We start from the raw sequence: 19,738 nt of genomic DNA on the forward strand, positions 1-19,738 counted from the left end.
CATGTATGCCTCTTAAAAAGGACAGTCCACCCACCACATGACACCTAGTTTTCCTCAGAGAGAGCAAAACAGAGTACCAAAGAAGGGAAGCAGTCTTTTAAGAACACATCAGAAGTGATATCCTAGAACTTCTGCCTTATTCTATTCATTAGAAGCTAATTCAAGGGCAGGGGATTACACAAAACAAGGGCATAAATAAATAGGTGATCACTGGGGCCATTCTTAGAGACTGCCTACCCAGAGAGTGAAACAAATATGGAAAGAATTCTATATAGTGTCACTTCAAATTAGGTGGCAAAGCTGGAACTGGGAAGCAAAAGCAGCTCACACCCGAGTGGAAAAGTACACTGACTTTGGAGACAGAACTGCATGTGTATCCCAGCTCTTGCTCATTTCAGTTCTTTGAGAAGTTTAGTTTCACACAGCAATAATAACAAATAAAAATTTATAGTTTTTTTTTTTTGTGAAAAGGCTATCAACACCCATAATACTTACATGGTACTTGATATATGTAACAATACTTCTGTGCTGCCAGAGTGAAAACTGAGAATGTAAAATTTTTGTTTTTTAAATGACATTTTTAAATGTTTTAATTAGAAAATTTTATACTTTTTAAAAGAGCTTTTTAAATGTTTCTATCTTCTCTTTTAATATCAACTTAACCTCCCAACTTTCTTACTGCACTTTTTCTTTAACGTTTTAGAGTAAAATAACTGTAGAGGCCAGAAGAGAATCTCCTCTCTCTCCCTCTCCTGGCCTTCCCAGGTCCTCATTCTCCCTCGGGTCCACCCCCCGCCCAGCCCAGGTCCTCCCACCTTAGGCTCTCCCTGCAGCCCTAACCCTCAAACCCCCCCTTCCTGGGCACCCCCGTCCCTTCCGGCCCGGAAGGGTTCCCTGGCACAGCACTCCCCGCTTCCCCGGTTCCTCCAGTCCCTCCCGGCCCGGACCCTTCCACTTTCGGCCCCCCCGCGCTGCGATCCTCCCGCCCCCAGCGTTCCTTGACCGGGCCCTTTCAATCTCGGTCCCCGACCCGTCCCCGCCCCCCCCACCGGTACCCCAGGCCCAGCCCTCCGGGCCCGAGCCCTCCTACTCCCGGCCGTTCCCGGTCTTTCGCCGAGGTCGCCCTGTGCGGGAGTAACCTCACAAGCGCAGGTCCAGGGCCAGAAGGCGCTGGGCCAGGCGCCCGAGAGGGGAGGACGGTGCACTGCGGAAGTGACGCGCCGTGACGTCGACGTGCGTGCGGGGCGGCTGCGTCAGGCTGCAGGAGAAGATGGCGGTCTCCACAGGTCGGTTCCTAGGCCAGCTTTTCCTGTCCGACCCGACTCTGCCCGCCCCGCCTGCTGCTGGGGGCCAGGCGCTGACGGTGTGGGAGAAAGCGGAGTGTGCGCGCTCGGACACGGCTCTCAGCAGAGCAAAGCCCAGGGCTGCAGGGTCAGGGCGGGACGGAACAGCCGCCCGAGCGGAGGGCCCGGGCTGCCGGCAGGAGGCGGCGGCGGGTCTTGTTCGCGCGTCGGCAGCGCGCCCGGGGGGGCTAGGGCGCGGGCAGACACCCAGGGACCGCTGGGCGCGGGTGTCGGGCCTCGTGGCGGCGGGTCTGACTTTTGGACGGAGGGAGGTGCGGGGGGAAGGAGAGGAGGCCTGAGGTGGGCAGGTGGCGACCTGGGGTACGGAGGTGGGTCGGTCAGGGGGCGTTCTTGATTGAGTGGGGGGTCTAGTTCTGTAGTCGGACCGACACAGGTAGGGGTGGGATTGCTATGATTGTTGGACTTGAGCATAAGGGAAAGATGATCGTTTTTACCTCAGTGAATACGTGTTATGCTTAAAATTTAAGTGAAAAACTGCAGTGCATACAAAATAAAAGTACAAAGGAAGATGAAAGCTAACAAGTGGTTTCTTAGATAAGCTGGTCAACTCGCCCGTACCGAAACAATATTTGGTTTCCTATGAGGACAGAGTTTGAAATTAAGTGTTAACTGAGGTTTTAGAAATTTGAGCATTTAGAAAATAAGTTAAAAAATGTTGTGTCATTTGTCATCATTTTAATCTTTATTGAAACGTTAAGTTATAGAAGTGTGATTTGATATTTCGTGCCATCATTGCATAATAAAACAAATTTTGGAATATGTAGTAAAATGAAAGGCTTCAAATGTATGTTACGAGTGCTACTCTTAAGATAATGCCCCAGGAAACATTATGCATACATCTTAAAAAAAGATGACGTCTTTTAAATCTCACAATGAAGTTTATACCTACAGGTGTTGTAAATGATAAGATCTTCAGCAATTCTAGCACTGGGGAAATATTTCAGTATATTTGGGGTTGGAGGGAGCTAGTAAGGAATATTAAGAAAATGACATTTTAGTGTTATAACTTTAATTATTGTACTTGCTGTTGAATCAAACTATTAGGGTATCATAAGTGTGTTTTTTAATGGGACTGTACATTTAAGAGTTGCGCTTAGTACCTACAGGCTCTTGAACATCTTGTAATAAAATGCATTTTAATATGATTGATAGTTTTCATTTTGTGGATTGGATTGTATATTCAGGATTTTTTTTTTAACACTGTGGATATGAGAGTGTTACAGTATTTTGAAAAGACTAAAGATTAGGTTATGTCAATGGGAAATACTTTTTGTTAACCACTTCTAGTCGTTTTTGGAAGTTGAGTATAAATTATAAAAGAGTTGCTGGTAGATATTAGTGTATTTATAGTGTATTGGAAGCCTGTGTTTTCTAGTTTGTATCTCAACATTCTTTTTTTTATGGTTTTACTGTTCATAGGCTTACAAAATTTGAAACCTTGACATAATTAAGAAGAGAATCTATTTTTGGCGGTTAATTGAGTTTTCTTAAACCACTGAAGTTCCATTTGAATGTGTTGCTGTTACCTTGTCCTGGTTAATTTCTTATTGTCCCATTTGCCCCTTTTCTGTGTTTTAGATCCTTGAAGAACTGTCAAACTGAGAGGGAGAAGCAGAAGCAGTTTTGTACTGTGTTTTGAAACTGATTGTTTTTGAAATATACTTTCCATTAGCTATACTTTGACATTGCTTACTTTTTGATAGCATGGGAGGGAAATAGTACCTATGTATTTGTGAAATAAGTGTATTATAACTTGAAATTTAAAATTACATGAGCTGGATGGATATAGTATGCATGTGTTTTTTTATTTAAGCCAGACTATCTTGATAAAAATAGTTATAAGAAAAGCAAAAAACAAGCAGCAACAACAAAAAACCCAATAAAAACCTGACATTTTGATATTTGTTAAAACATTATACGTATATTTTAAAACAATATTTTTTTGGTGAAAGTTGCACAGCAAATTAAGTTCCTGTTTAGCAATTACTGTACAAATCGTTCAGTGACATTAGTTACATTTTTTCACAACGTGTCTACATTAATTCCGTTCTGGATGTTTCCTTTCCAGTAATCTGGTTTCCCTGCTCCATTACCTTTTCATCTTTGCTTTAAAGTAATTGTTGACCATTTGGTCTTATAAAGATGATTTTTTTAAAGGTGTGCAATACTCATTAGTAATATTTGTTATTTTACAAGTCAATCTATTATTTAGCTAAAAGGTGACCTTGGGGTTGTTTCGGCTCAAAGTTTATGGAGTATCTCAGGGTGAGAGTCTCAGTGAGTCCATTAGTCTCAACCAATCCAGTAAGTCTTGACTTTTTAAGAATTTGAGTTCTCTTCCACATTTTTCTCCCCCTCTATCAGGATCCATCTGTGGTGGCCCTGTTCAGAATGGTTGTTAATAGTAGCCAGGCACCATCTCGTTCTTCTGATCTCAGGGTAGATGTTGTTTCTAACTCATAGCGACCCCGTGTACAACAGATGAAACACTGCCTGTGCCTGTACCATCCTCACAGTTGTTGCTCTGCTTGAGCCCATTGTTGCAGCCAGTCCGACAGTCCACCTTGTTGAGAGTCGTCCTCTTTTTCACTGACCCTCTGCTTTACCAAGCATGATGTCCTTCTCTAGGGACAGGGCCCTCCTGATAACATGTCCAGAGTATGTGAGACAAAGTCTTGTCACCCTTGTTTCTAAGAATTCTGGCTGTACTTCTTCCAGGACAGATTTGTTCATTCTTTTGGCAGCCCATATTCTTCACTAACACCATACTTCAAAGACATCAATTCTTCTTTGCTCATTTATGTATAGCTGTTGTGTCTTTTTAATTTTATCATATTTCCTGCATGTAATATTTAATAAGGCCAGATTTCACGAAACAGAATCTTTGAAGGTGATGTCTAGCATCTGTTCTTTTTTTTTTAAATAATTTTTATTGCACTTTAAGTGAAAGTTTACAAATCAAGTCAGTCTCTCACACAAAAACCCATATACACCTTGCTACACACTCCAAATTACTCTCCCCTTAATGAGACAGCCCACTCTCTCCCTCCACTCTCTCTTTTCGTGTCCATTTCGCCAGCTTCTAACCCCCTCCACCCTCTCATCTCCCCTCCAGGCAGGAGATGCCAACATAGTCTCCAGTGTCCACCTGATCCAAGAAGCTCACTCCTCACCAGCATCCTTATCCAACCCATTGTCCAGTCCAGTCCATGTCTGAAGAGTTGGCTTAAGGAATGGTTCCTGTCCTGGGCCAACAGAAGGTCTGGGGGCCATGACCACCGGGGTCCTTCCAGTCTCAGTCGGACCATTAAGTCTGGTCTTATGAGAATTTGGGGTCTGCATCCCACTGCTCTCCTGCTCCCTCAGGGGCTCTCTGTTGTGTTCCCTGTCGCAGTCATCGGTTGTAGCCAGGCATCATCTAGTTCTTCTGGTCTCAGGATGATGTAGTCTCTGGTTCATGTGGCCCTTTCTGCCTTCTGGGCTTGTAATCGCCTTGTGTCCTTGGTATTCTTCATTCTCCTTTGATCCAGGTGGGTTGAGACCAATTGATGCATCTTAGATGGCTGCTTGCTAGCGTTTAAGACCCCAGACGCCACTCTTCAAAGTGGGATACAGAATGATTCTTAATAGATTTTGTTATAGCATCTATTAGTATGCTTCCTACATATATTTTGCATGCAAAGTTTAAGGTCCTCTGAGGAATGCCATGATCAATTTTGCACGTTGAAAGAATACTTTGGGAAGCACTTGATTGATAAATTACAGGAAAATAAAACAAGATGTAAGACAGCCTTGGAAGGAGACTGTTGGTTTTTGCTAAAGAGATCATGAATTTTTAAATTAGGTCAGCAACAAAGAACTGGAGCAGAGGGATATATTTTTCCAATTAGCAAAATTTATGAAAAACTTGCTCAGTTTTGGGGATGTAATTATGGGAAAATTAGAAATATAGACTATGTGGCACATTTCTAGCTTGTATCATCAGTGGTTCACCAATTTATCAAGTAGGGAAGACTGGAATGGGACCAATTCCTGTTCGGAAAGATAGTAAGTATGGTCTGGGGTTTGTTCAGTGTAAAGTGCCTGGGATTGATCCAGATAGAGACGGTCAGTAGAATGTTGGATATATGGGTCTAGTAATTTTGGCAACAGGTCTGATCCAGAGATTTGACAGCTGATGATTTAATTTTTCTACAAAAAAAAAAGTTTTTCTACAAAGACAATGTAAATTAGACTAGAAAAGGCTAAAAACATTGGATACTACCACCATTTAAAGAGAATCCAGAAGAGAAGAGTAAGAAAGGGTTGGTTGACTGGGAGCCAAGAAGAAGAAAGCAATGGGGAGGAAAAGAAAACTCATGAATCAGTTGCTACAGAGCGTTTAGGAAGACAGGTTCGAAGAATGATTATAAAAATATATTAAAAGCATGCTCAGTTTCTGTATTATTTTATCTATCAGCAACATTTAAACAAGTTGAGCATCTGTTCCTTTTTAGCTTGGCTTTGAGACAGCATCCTCTCCAGGCTTTCCTCCTACTTCATGGAATACTCCTCAGTCTTCTTTGCTACTTCCTCTTCCTTTTCCTGATCTCTTTCTGTTACAGTTCTCTCAGGCTTAATCCAGGAACCTATCATCTATTCTTTCTTTACTCATTCTACAGTTGATCTTATGAAGCTTTCCAGTACCGTATATGTACTAGTAATTCCCAAGTTTTCATCTTTTTCCAGGAACTTTTCTTAGAACTTCAGTCTCACATATTCAGTAACCTGCTTGACTCCTCAGTTGGATGTATATTTGTCACCCCAAGGATAATATTTTCAAAACAGAGATCCTAGTATTCCACAAGACCCCTCTCAACCTGCCACCCAAAACTTGCTGCTTTTATTCCATTCATGATTAAGTGACCAGTCCCTTCTTCTAGTTGTTGAACACCAATGCTTGTATACGGATTCCCTCCTCCTCTTAGTACCAGTGTCACTATACCATGGTCTGAGCCATTGTTGGTTGTCTCATACTTTGGCCATTGCAGTATCTTCCTCCGTGGTCTCCCTGCATATACTCTTTCCTTTCTAAAGTTAATAAAAAAAAAAAAAAATTAGTGTTGTTGAAGAATATACATAGCAAAACACACACCAGCAGTTTCTACATGTCCAATTCAGTAACATGGATTACATTCTTCAAGTTGCTCTCACTCTCCTTTTCTAAGTTGTTCTCACTCATGAACATAAACTCATTGCTCCCCTAAGATTCCTATATGATCTTTCCAGTTGCTGTTGTCAATTTGATTCCACAAAAATAGGCCTTAAAAGAGCACAATGTTTAAGGTGAAAATTCTTTACTAGTTAAGTTCAACTATTGTTTGGCTTTAAGAAGACTTTGGGAATATTTTTGGTTTAAGGTTCAAAGATAGGGTAATAGTTTCAGGGGTTCATCCAGCCTCTGTGGCTCTAGGAAATCTAGATTCCATGAGAATTTAAAAGTCTGTTCTGTATTTTTCCCCTTTGATCAGGATTCTTTTATAGAATCTTTGGTCAAAATGTTTAGTAATGGTAGCTGGGCACCATCCAGTTATTCTGGTCTCACGGCAAAGGAGGCAGTTGTTCTTGGAGGCAACACATTCCATTTTCTCTTTTCTCTTCCTGACTCCCCTCCCTCTCTTGCTTTGGGTGAATAGAGACTAATTGTTGTGGCTTGGATGGCTGCTTCCAAGCTTTAAGACTCCAGGCAGTATGCAACGAACTAGGAGGTGGAACAGAAGCAGTAAACATGTTATTAGGTCATTTAGCTGGAATGTCCCATGGAACCATGACCCTAAACCTCCAAACCAAGGAACCAAATCATATGAAGCATTTGGTTGTACATAAGCAGGCTCAACATAAAACATATATATTTTTTTAAATTAATTTTTATTAAGCTTCAAGTGAACATTTACCATTCCAATCAGTCTGTCACATGTAGGTTTACATACATCTTACTCCCTTCTCCCACTTGCTCTCCCCCTATTGAGTCAGCCCTTACAGTCTCTCGTTTCGTGCCAATTTTGCCATCTTCCCTCTCTCTCTATCTTCCCAACCCCCCTCCAGTCAAGAGTTGCCAACACACTCTCCAGTGTCCACCTGATTTAATTAGCTCTCTCTTCATCGGCATCTCTCTCCCCACAACTGACCAGTCCTTTTCATGCCTGATGATTTGTCTTCGGGGATGGTTCCTGTCCTTTGTCATCAGACGTTCTGGGGAGCATTGTCTCTGGGCTTCCTCTAGTCTCAATCATACCATTAGGTATGCTCTTTTCGTGAGAATTTGGGGTCTGTATCCCATTGGTCTCCTGCTCCCTCAGGAGTTGTCTGTTGTGTTCCCTGACAGGGCAGACATCGATTGTGGCCGGGCACCAACTAGTTCTTCTGGTCTCAGGATAATGTAGGTCTCTGGTTCATGTGGCCCTTTCTGTCTCTTGGGTTCTTAGTTGTCGTGTGGCCTTGGTGTTCTTCCTTTGCCTTTGCTCCAGGTGGGTTGAGACCAATTGATGTATCTTAGATGGCCGCTTGTTGGCATTTAGGACCCCAGGCGCCACAATTCAAAGTGGGATGCAGAATGTTTTCATAATAGAATTATTTTGCCCATTGACTTAGAAGTCCCCTCAAACCAAGTTCCCCAGACCCCAGCCCCTGCTCCGCTGACCTTTGAAGCTTTCATTTTATCCCGGAAACCTCTTTGCTTTTAGTCCAGTCCAATTAGGCTGACCTTCCTTGTATTGAGTGTTGTCTTTCCCTTCACCCAAAGCAGTTCTTATCTACAGATTGATCAATAAAAAGCCCTCTCCCTCCCTCCCTCCCTCCCCCTTTTGTAACCACAAAAGTATGTGTTCTTCTCCGTTTTTTCTATTTCTCAAGATCTTATAATAGTGGTCTTATACAATATTTGTCCTTTTGCAACTGACTCATTTCGCTCAGCATAATGCCTTCCAGATTCCTCCCTGTTATGAAATGTTTCAGAGATTCGTCACTGTTCTTTATCGATGCGTAGTATTCCATTGTGTGAATATACCACAATTTATTTACCCATTCATCTGTTGACGGACACCTTGGTTGCTTCCAGCTTTTTGCTATTGTAAACAGAGCTGCAATAAACATGGGCGTGCATATATCTGTTTGTGTGAAGGCTCTTGTATCTCTAGGGTATATTCCGAGGAGTGGGATTTCTGGGTTGTATGGTAGTTCTATTTCTAACTGTTTAAGATAATGCCAGATGGATTTCCAAAGTGGTTGTACCATTTTACAATCCCACCAGCAGTGTATGAGAGTTCCAATCTCTCCGCCGCCTCTCCAACATTTATTATTTTGTGTTTTTTGGATTAATGCCAGTCTAGTTGGTGTGAGATGGCATCTCATCGTAGTTTTAATTTGCATTTCTCTAATGGCTAATGATCAGGAACATTTTCTCATGTATCTGTTAGCTGCCTGAATATCTTCTTTAGTGAAATGTGTGTTCATCTCCTTTGCCCACTTCTTGATTGGATTGTCTTTTTGTGGTTGAGTTTTGACAGAATCATGTAGATTTTAGAGATCAGGCACTGGTCTGAGATGTCATAGCTGAATATTCTTTCCCAGTCTGTAGGTGGTCTTTTTGCTCTTTTGGTGAAGTCTTTAGATGAGCATAGGTGTTTGATTTTTAGGAGCTCCCAGTTATCTGGTTTCTCTTCATCATTTTTGGTAATGTTTTGTGTTCTGTTTATGCCCTTTATTAGGGCTCCTAGGGTTGATCCTATTTTTTCTTCCATGATCTTTATCGTTTTAGCCTTTATGTTTAGGTCTTTGATCCACTTGGAGTTAGTTTTTGTGCATGGTGTGAGGTATGGGTCCTGTTTCATTCTTTTGCAAACGGATATCCAGGTATGCCAGCACCATTTGTTAAAAAGGCTATCATTTCCCCAATTGACTGACACTGGTCCTTTGTCAAATATCAGCTGCTCATACGTGGATGGATTTATATCTGGGTTCTCAATTCTGTTCCATTGGTCTATGTGCCTGTTGTTGTACCAGTACCAGGCTGTTTTGACTACTGTGGCTGTATAATAGGTTCTGAAATCAGGTAGAGTGAGGCCTCCCAGTTTCTTCTTCTTTTTCTGTAATGTTTTGCTTATCCGGGGGTTCTTTCCCTTCCATATGAAATTAGTGATTTGTTTCTCTATCCCCTTAAAATATGACATTGGTATTTGGATTGGAAGTGCGTCATATGTATAGATGGCCATAAAACATATTTTAACATGCAGTATTCAGAATAAAAATGTGGGGAAAAAATTTCTAATTAGTCTGAGACTTAAGATGGAAGGTACTTTGTCATACCATCTAATCCTCTTATTTTGCAGATGAGACATCCGAGGCCTCCCCAAATGTAAGATTGTATATAACTGGTTAGTAGTTGTTGTTAGGTGCTGTCAAGTTGGTTCTGACTCATAGCGACCCTGTGTACAACAGAATGAAACATTGCCTGGTCATGCATCATCCACATAGTCGTTGCTGTTTGAGCCCATTGTTGCAGCTCCTGTGTTAGTTCATCTTGTCTAGGATCTTCCTGTTTTTTGCTGACCTTCTACCTTACCAAGCATGATGCCCTTCTCCAGGGCCTGGTCCCTCCTGATAGGATGTCCAAAGTATGTGAGGTGATGTCTCGCTATCTTCCCTTCTAAGGAGCATTCTGGCTGTACTCCTTCCAGGATAGATTTTGTCTTATGGCAGTCCGTGGTATGTTCAGTGTTCTTCAGCAACACCGTAATTCAAAGGTATCAATTCTTTGATCTTATTAATTGTCCAGCTTTTGCATGCACATGAGACAATTGAAAATACCATGGCTTGGGTTAGGCGCACCTTAGTCCTCAAAGTGACATCTTTGCTTTTTAATAGTAGAGTATGTGTTTAGAATCCAGTCTGTTGCTCTCAGTCCAGTGCTCTTTCCCTTACGTTGAACTGTGAATTTGGAGTATCGCTCAAAGCATGGATTTCACTCTCTTTTAGGCTAGACTGTGGCTTTCACACTTCCCTTCCTAGCAGAATCCTTGTTTCAGAGTCTTCGATCCTCCCCACAGATGCAGTGGAGCTGCAGTGGTTCCACACCCCATGGGCTGGTTCCTGCCCTCCAGGAAACAAAGTCACTCAGGAGATCAGGAGGATTTTACAGGACATAGCTTAAGAAGCACTACTCTAGGGAGTAGAAATTTATTAATACTACTTAATATCTATGATTCAAAAATTTCATTGCATGTCAGCACTATAAGAATTAATGTTTAGATTTAAAAAAGTATGTTCAATATTTTAAAAATACTAAATTTTAGAATAGTTTTAGGTTTACAGAATAGCTGTGAAGACAGTACAGAGTGTTCCCATAGACTCCACATTCAGCTTCGCCTATTGTTAATGTTCTATATTAGTGTGGTACATTTGTCACAATTAATGAACTGATACTGACATGTTATTATTAACTAAAATTAACCTTATTCATGTTTCCTTAGTTTTTAACTAATGTCCTTTTTTTGTCTCAGGATCTCATCAGGATGCCACATTGCATTGTAACAAAGTGTTTTAAAAATTGGTTATCGGGTTATACCAGAGTTATAATGGGGCTCTAGTCTCTTTAAATGCAGATGCTTGTAAAATGTTTTTAGATAATGAAAGACTCAGAAATGTTTTACAGAATTTTTCCTTCATTAATAGTAGGTCTGTATGAGCCACATGGGCAGAAAATAAAACCTACTGATTGCTGTCTTCAGAAGTGGGCAACATTGTGTATTTGAACAAGAACTGCATTAGCAGTGTATTAATTTTACTGCTGCCACAGAAAAACTATTGTGTGACTTGGGGCATGTCATTAATCTCTAAACCTTGTTTTCCCCATCTGTTCTGTGAGAAGGTTGGACAACACGATCTAAAGGTTGTCTTAACCATCTCTAAAAGGAAGGTACTTGGATATGGGCAGAACTTGGGAGTAGTGGTAGAGGAGGACTGCATGTATAAATATTATGGAATTGGGAACTAAATGAAAGAAGAGCTGTACTCTTTCAGTTTATTTCCCTCTTAAGATTTAATGTCTGGCCTGGTAGATTTTTGTAGGTCATTTAGGAATTGGCTGCTCTTGATGTGTGTATGCTCTTGGTAATGTGATTAAATAATACAGCCTCACCACAGAGGCAATCCTTGCTTTGTACAGTGGTATGGGGCAGTAAAAATGAAAGTCCAGGCTGAAACTGTGCAAGGTGATCTTAATAATAAATGGTAACAATTAGGATTATTCCATGACGTTTAAAAATGTTTGTAAAAAGTCAAAACCCTTGTACTGTTAAAAATGTGTAGGAAAATGAAAAAAAATTTAGTACACTCTAATTTAAAACGTTAGAGACATTGAGAATTAAAGTGCTTTATTTCCTTTTAAAACACTGTTGAGTAGTAGTTTGAGCAATGCTTGCCTTTTTCTTGTACAACTTTTGATATAGATCAAGCATCTTTTCTATGGTTTGGTGAATTGTGAAATTCCAAGTTTGGATCGGCTTCCAACATTGTCGTTTGTGTTTTCCGTGTTATAAAATATCTCTGAGAGTTCTTTTATTATGAAGTTTTTCTCTTCCTCTGGGACATTATCATCCTTTTTGTCACAGCCACTTTGTTCATTTATATAAAAAAAAAAACTCACCTTCACTAAGTTCGTTTGTCTGTGAATCTAGAATCTCTTGAATGTCAGCACAGTCATCGTTGCTACAACCAGCTATGTCTTCTATAACTACATTTACATTTGATTCAAATTTTCCTTCCAGTGTTAACACTTCATTTCTTTCAGGGCTTTGAACTGATTCAAACCGGTTCTGTCATGGCTGATGAAGCAAAATCAGAAAAGACCAAAATTTTTACAATTTGGGTGATCTGGAACAATAACTGGAATGCACAAAATTACAGATCAGAGCCCTGAAATGGGAGACTCAGAAGCCGGATGTGTGAGAGTGGATTATTCGCAGGACTGTGGAGAGCGACAGATATTCAAAGTGGCATCATCACTTGTCATCTTTGAGCGGGGCACCGTTGTTCCTGACTCTGTTCAGAATCTGATGGGGCAAGAGATTTGGTTGCTATGCAAAGCGTACACTGTCCTTGTTTTCTGGAACGGAGATTAAGTTTCTGGCAGGGCTTCGATTTGTTATTTTTCCCATTTAAAACCCAGATTTTAAAAATTTCGTCTGTTCCAGTGTGACTTCCTCAGCCATGACTGAACTGGGAGAACCGGTTCGAAGGCCTGGTTCCCTTGCTGCACTTTTCTTCTTTGCTGGCCAGTTCCCTCTTTCAAGTATCTATTTTTATAAAATGTCACATGGGTTTATCACTGGTAGACAAGGAGGCAACACAGCTACACACTTTGCAGTTTGTATGAACTAATAACAAATACTCAGTGGTTAATCATGACACATTTTGAAGGAAGTGACATGATTGGTCACTGACTGATCTTGATACACATGTGTTATTTACCAATAGTGATTTGTGGAATGAAGAGCTAGCAGTGAAGTTTGTACTTTATACTATTATTCAGAGGTAATGCACAGAGGTAACAGATTTGAATTGTGTTGTTGTGGGACTGGTTATTAAGCTAAACTGTGATAACTGAAATCCATGCAGAGCAAGGACTGCCTGTTTATGGAAACATCCACTTAGTAATTATTCTGGGAGCTGTTTGACATAGAACTTCTAAGAAGTGACTATGAGGCATATGTAGAGTAGAATAAATGGAATAAAATTTAATGTTTCCAAAATAGTTGACTTACTTTACAAAGAGTGGGCTTATTTGTAAGCAAGTCTTTGCGATATTATGTAAGATGGGACTTGACTATAGATTTGAAATTGATTTATAGTTCTTCTTGTTTACAAAGTCTTCGCTGACTTGCATAGGAGCAGGTGTAATTTTCAGTGTAAGCCAGAACTCAGCGAAGTTACAAACTGCAGGAGAGAAATCCTTATAGTATTGTATAAACCACAAAACCAAACCTGTTGCCATCAAGTTGATTCCGACTCATCGAGATCGTATAGGGCAGAGTAGAACTGCCCCATGTGGTTTCCAAGGAGTGCCTGGTGGATTCGAACTACCATAGTAGCCATAGCTCTTAACCACTATGCCACCAGGATGTTCTGGTCATATATAGGCCTCTATATTGTCGAAATAGTATTTCTACTAAAAAGTACATTATGGATCATCTAGGCTCTAGGCCATGTTCATTTTATAAGTAAGCAGTGGAAGTCTAGATAGGAAATAACTTCCACAAAATTATTAGCTAGCTGTTGAGTCCAGAGCTGGTTTTATGTTTTCAGGTTCTTTGATGCTGTGTCTGTACCACACTGTGTTCTCTAAACACTGATTGCTTTCATTTTGTAGAAACCCGGTAATGTTATTTCATAAATAAATGCTATTACGGAGCAAGACAAGAGACTTGATTGGTTCTAAGGCATTATAGGTAATTAAAACTCCATTTTCTTTCTTAAAGAGTGAAAGGTTGTATTGAAAAGAATAGTAAAACAATTAGGAAAATTGATTTTAGTGGCTCTATGTTCACATAATATTATTTTGTGAGTGTAAATTTGGTATTGTAGTTAAATGTGTACATAATGTGTCCTTAATGGTTCTATAGGTCTGTGACTTTTCCCTCTTAGATTATTTTAGGGAAAACCTAAACCAAACCCATTGTCATCGAATTGATCCCGACTCATAGTGACCCTTTAAGACAGAGTAGAAGTGCCACATAGGGTTTCCAAGGAGCTACTGGTGGATTTGAACTGCCAACCTTTTGCTTAGCAGCTCTAACTCTTAACCACTGCACCACCAGTACTATTTTAGGAGAGGTTATTGGGAATGTTGTGATGGGTTTATGGAAACATCTCTGTAATGAAAGTAGGATTCACAACCTGATGGACTGTCTTAAAAGTGTCCAGGGCTCCTAAAGTGGCCCTTCAGGACATTTAATCCTCCACTCCTCCCTCTCCCCCCATTGTTTTGCTTAGCTACTCACCGAAGTAGGGTACTTCTGAGCAAGACTGTGTTTATCAGATAGGAAGAATTTGGTCCCAAGATACATGGGACTGGGAAGACTGGGCAACAACTCTGAAAAACCTGGACTCCTTATTCTCCTATGGACTTTGAAATGGTAACTCAGATCTAGAGTCCTGTAGAATTAAGCCAGTTTCCCTGTGGTCCTTGACCACACTTTTCGGTGGTGGCATAAGCAAGCTGAAGCTTCAGGAGGGTGGAACTGGGAGTTATTTTTCTGCTTTATTAAAATGCAAAGTCTGGCTTTTGGCATGTACTCCATCTTCTAGCTGGTGCTTTGTTTTAAAAACGTCATGTTGACAAGAGTGTATGTGTTATGATTATGATTATCTGATTACCATATGACAGAGGGACAGTAGTCTCAGGTCCACCTTGTCAGGTGGTTTCGCATTAAAAAAGTTATTGCCAGATATCAGGCATCTGCCAGTTTCTTTGGAAGTATGGTGATTTTGTCATGGGTTTTTCAGTCTAGTGACTGGGATGTTGTAAAAAAGTACAAGGAATATATTGCTTGGTGTACTGTTACTTATGTTAGTGTCACCTGCGACCTGAATTATCAGTTAAGGTTTACTAAACAGCACTGATGTCAGTGGTTATTTCCTCAAAAGCAAATAAAAGTCTTTAATTTTCTGAAGTATTTACCTCATGAGCAGTGATTTGGAGGAATATTTATTTATTTTGTTTAATGTGATTTTCTAACTGTGAATGCTAACTTCAGCTTCCTAGAGTTACAGAAGAGCAGTTACACTCATTTTAGCAATCTCTGTCAGATGTCACATCTTTTGGAGTGTGTGCAGTAATTACTGATTTTACTTAAAAATTAAAACTAGAGAGGAACCAAGGTAAACCGGTAACTTATCTAACTTTCCTCCACTCCTAGTTTATCTTAAGGGAAGTGACCTTCATAATTCTGAAGTGAACAGTGTTAGCTGCTTTACTGGAGAGGGGTAAGTAATTGCTGTATTCTCCCTTGGCCTGCCTATCTCACTGAGATATCTGTAGCGTATCATATAATAGTTTTTTTTTTTTTTTTAAATAAATATGTATTAGTTTGTTTTCATGGAATTTAAGAATCCTAAATTTAGGAAGGGCTTTAGGAATAATGTGGTTCGGCAGGAATTCTCAACGAGGGGTTGGAGGTGGGAGCTATGCTACAGAGAGTTTAGGAAGACAGGTTGGCACTGGGTTTTTTTGGTTGGTTTGCCCCTTCTGCCATTTTTCATTCATGAGAGACAAACACGCACTCTTTTTATTGATTCTTTTCACAGATCTTCTGTAAATAATATGCATATAATTGCTAATTCTTAACTTTTTTGTCATTATAAGAATTTTGCTTCCCATAATGGAAGTTGCATGTCAGCTTTCTTTTCTCCTCCTAACTTCCCTCATGTATACTTGCCAACTCCTTATCCACCAAATATAGGCATGTTTTAATTTAGGTTAGGACAGCATTTAGTTTACATTATTATGGTTATGTATTTTATTCACATATTTGGTCAGCTATGATTTGTTTTCTTTGGTGTTAATTATTGTCTTATTTTTCTATCTTTTGTATACTAACACTGTGTCCATTGTATGTTGCAAAACTTTTTTCAGACTGTTGTTTTTTAATTTGTCATTGGCTGAATTGCAGTCTTTAAATTTCAGTTAAGTTTATCAGTCTTGGTTTGTGCATTTTTTTAATAAATCCTTTCTTATATCCCAAGGTCATAAGGATTTTATATTTTAATATATTTCTTAAAGTCTGTGTTTGGCTGTTCACATTTAGGCATTTAATATGACTAGAATTAACCTGTTTTTATTTTATTTTTGCAAAGGTGCCTTGGTGCAGCAGTGTTTAAGCACTTGGTTGCTACCAAAAGGTTGGCAGTTCGAACTGCTTCTGAGGAGAAAGATATGACAGTCTGCTTCTGTAAAGATTGTTGTTGTTGTTGTTATGTGCTGTTGAGTCAGGTCGGACTCATAGAGACCCTGTGTACAACAGAATGAAACGCTGCCTGGTACTGTGCCATCCTCACATTGTTGCTGTGCTTGAGCCCATTGTTGCAGCCACTGTGTCATTCCATCTTGTTGAGGGTCTTCCATTCTTTCGCTGACCTTCTTCTACGTTACCAAGCATGATGTCCTTCTCCAGGGACTGGTCCCTCCTGATAACATGCCCAGAGTACGTGAGATGGAGTCTTGGCATCCTTGCTTCTGAGGAACATTCTGGTAGTACTTCTTCCAAAACAGATTTGTTTGTTCTTCTGGCAGCCTGTGGTATATTAAGTATTCTTTGCCAACACCATAATTCAAAGGCATCAATTCTTCTTCGATCTTCCTTATTCCTTGTCCAGCTTTTGCATGCATATGAGGCGGTTGAAAATACCATGGCCTGGGTCAGGTGCACCTTAGTTCTCAAAGTGACGTCTTGGCTTTTTAACATTTCTGTAAAGATTACAGCCTTGGGAACCCTATGGGGTTGTAAGTCAAAATAGAATCGACAGCAATGGGTTTGTTTTTTTGTACATAGATAAAATGTTGTCCCAGCACCGTTAACTGAACAGTACATCTTTCTCCTGCTGATCTTTTTTCTTTCAAAATAATTTCAGGCTTAAAAAAAAGTTACATAAATAGTACAAAGAAATTTCATATACCTTTATATATCCCTCAAATGTTAATATTTAATGTGCTTGTTTTCTGTTTGTCTCCCTCTCTACCTACCTACCTACACACACACACAACACACACACTGCACACACTTTTGTTAACCATTTCTGAGTAAGTTATAGACATAATGCTCCTTCATCCCTAAATACTCCAGTGCGTATTTACTGAAAACAAGGACATTCTCTTAATTACAACAATACATTTATCAAAATCAGGAAGTTAACGTTGATTTAGAGCTGTTACTTAGAAGCCTTATTCAGATTCTGCCAATTATCCCACTTACTGTTGTTAGCTGCTGTTGAGTTGACCCCCAACTCATGGTGACCTCATGCTCTGTTGGGCTTTCTTGACTGTAATCTTTATAGAAGCAGTTCGCCATGCCTTTCGTCTATAGAGCTGCTGGGTGGACTTGAACTGTCAGCCTTTAAGTTAGCAGCTGATAGCAGACCGCCCTTGTACTACCCAGATTCCTTAATTTTCCCACTACTGTCCTTTTAAAGCAAAAACAAAACGAAACAAAACCTAACCCCACATATATACGTGTGCGTGTGTGTTTGTGTGTACGTGTGTGTGTATATAAAACCAAACCAAATGCGTTGCCATCAAGTTGATTCTGACTCATAGTGACCCTATAGGACAGAGTAGAACTGCCCCATAGGGTTTCCAAGGCTGGCTGGTAGATTCGAACTGCTGACTTTTTGGTTAGCAGCTGAGCTCTTAACCACTACGCCACCAGGGCTCTGTGTGTATATGTATGTATGTGTGTGTGTGTGTGTGTGTGTGTGTGCTTTGGACATGTTATCAGGAGGGACTGTTCGCTGGAGAAGGACATTATATTTGGTAGAGTAGAAGGTCAGCGAAAAAAGGGAAGACCCTTAAGATAGATCGACACAGTGGCTACAGCAATGGGCTCAAGCATAACAACAATTGTGGGGATGGTGCAGGACCTGCCATTGTTTCATCCTGTTGTACATAGGTTCGCTATGAGTCGTGTCAACAAATGTATGTATGTATGTATGTATGTTTATTTCTGGTACATGATCCAAGATTGCATTGTGTTATGTTTCTTTGATTCTCCTTTAATCTGCATTCCTAGTGATTTTTAATTCTGCCTCTATTATTTATCAGGTTTTCATATATGTGTGTATCTGTTTTGGGGCTTTTCTTTTTAGTTAGCCTGTCTATTTCAGCACTAACCTCACGTTTTAATTTCTTTGGCTCATAAGGAAGTCATGATATATAGGAAAAGTATCGCCTTTGTTTTCTTTTTCTTTGGAATCTTTCTCCAGATTTTTGGCCCTTAGATTTTCCAAAAGAATACAACCATACCTCTTTTTATTCTGTTTTACTTTATTGCACCTTGAAAATTTTGTGTTTTTTGCAGATTGAAAGTTAGTAGCAACCCTGTGTTGAGCAAGCTTGTCGGTGCTATTTTTCTAAAAGCATGGGATCTCATCATGTCTCTGTGTCACATTTTGATGATTCGCGGAATATTTCAAACCTTTTCATTATATCTGGTATGGTGACCTGTGATCAGGGATCTTTGATGTTACTGTTGTAACTGTTTTAAGGTGCCATGAACTGCACCCATACAAGATGGGGAAACTTAATCGATAAATGTTGTGTTATGTCCTGACTGCTCCACCCACCGGCCATTCCCCCATCTCTCTCCCTCTACTTGGTCCTCTGTATTCCCTGAGACATGACAGTATTGACATTAGGCCAATTCATAACCCTGCAGTGGCCTCTAAGTGTTCAAGTGAAAGGAAGAGTTGTATGTCTCACTTTAAATCAAAAGCTAGAAATGACTGAGCTTAGTGAGGAAGATGTGTCGAAGGCCGAAAGCTAGGCCTTTTGAGCCAAAGAGTTAGCTAAGTTTTGCATGCAAAGGAAAAGTTGTTGAAGGAAATTTAAAGTGTTAATCCAGTGAACATAGGATGGTGATAAAGTGAAACAGCCTTATTGCTGATATGGAGGAAGTTTTAGTTGCCTGGTTAGAAGATCAAACCAACCACAACATTCCCTTAAGCCAAAGGCTAATCCCTGGCAAAGCCCTAACTCTCTTGAATTCTGTGAAGGCTGAGAGATGTGAGGAAGTTGCAGAAGAAAAGTTTGAAGCTAGCGAACTTTTGGTTCATCAGGTTTAAGGAAAGAAGCCATCTCCATAACATAAAGTGCAAGGTGAGGCAGTAAATGCAGATGTAGAAACTGCAGCACGTTACCCGGAAGATCTAGCCAAGATGATGAAGATGGCTGCACTAAACGACAGATTTTCAATATAGATGAAACAACAATCTTAGATAGGAAGAGGATGCCGTCTAGGACTTTAATAGCTAGAGAGGAGAAGTCAGTGCCTGGCTTCAAAGCTTCAAAGGACATGCTGACTCTCTTGTTAGGGGCTAATGCAGCGAGTGACTTTAAGTTGAAGCAAGTGTTCATTTGCCATTCTGAAAATCCTAGGACCTTTAAGAATTATGGTAAATCTACCTTGCTTGTGTTACATAAATGGAACAAGAAGCCTGGATGACATCACGTCTGTTTACAACATGGTTTACTGAATATTTTTAAGTCCACTGTTTAGACCTGCTGCTCAGAAGACAAGATTCTTTTCAAAATATTACTGCTCATTGATGATGCCTCTGGTCATCCGAGC

At 40.2% G+C, this 19,738-nt stretch overlaps 1 protein-coding gene across 5 annotated transcripts in view; it reads left to right on the forward strand.

The window, feature by feature from the left end:
• Positions 1-1,202: 1,202 nt before the first annotated feature.
• UBE2V2 (ubiquitin conjugating enzyme E2 V2) overlaps positions 1,203-19,738 on the forward strand; it is a 69,354-nt gene continuing 50,818 nt past the window's right edge. For 3 of the 5 annotated variants that reach the window (XM_049853634.1, XM_049853637.1, XM_049853633.1), the window contains exon 1: positions 1,203-1,286. In XM_049853634.1, coding sequence (XP_049709591.1) covers positions 1,271-1,286 — 16 coding nt within the window. In that variant the 5' untranslated portion in view covers positions 1,203-1,270. Of the gene's footprint in view, positions 1,287-13,874; positions 15,384-19,738 lie in introns of those variants that run through there. The other 2 variants (XM_049853636.1, XM_049853635.1) reach the window with 2 other exon arrangements.

This window comes from Elephas maximus, chromosome 15 (genome assembly GCF_024166365.1).
Source record: "Elephas maximus indicus isolate mEleMax1 chromosome 15, mEleMax1 primary haplotype, whole genome shotgun sequence".
NCBI classification, from domain to species: domain Eukaryota; kingdom Metazoa; phylum Chordata; class Mammalia; order Proboscidea; family Elephantidae; genus Elephas; species Elephas maximus.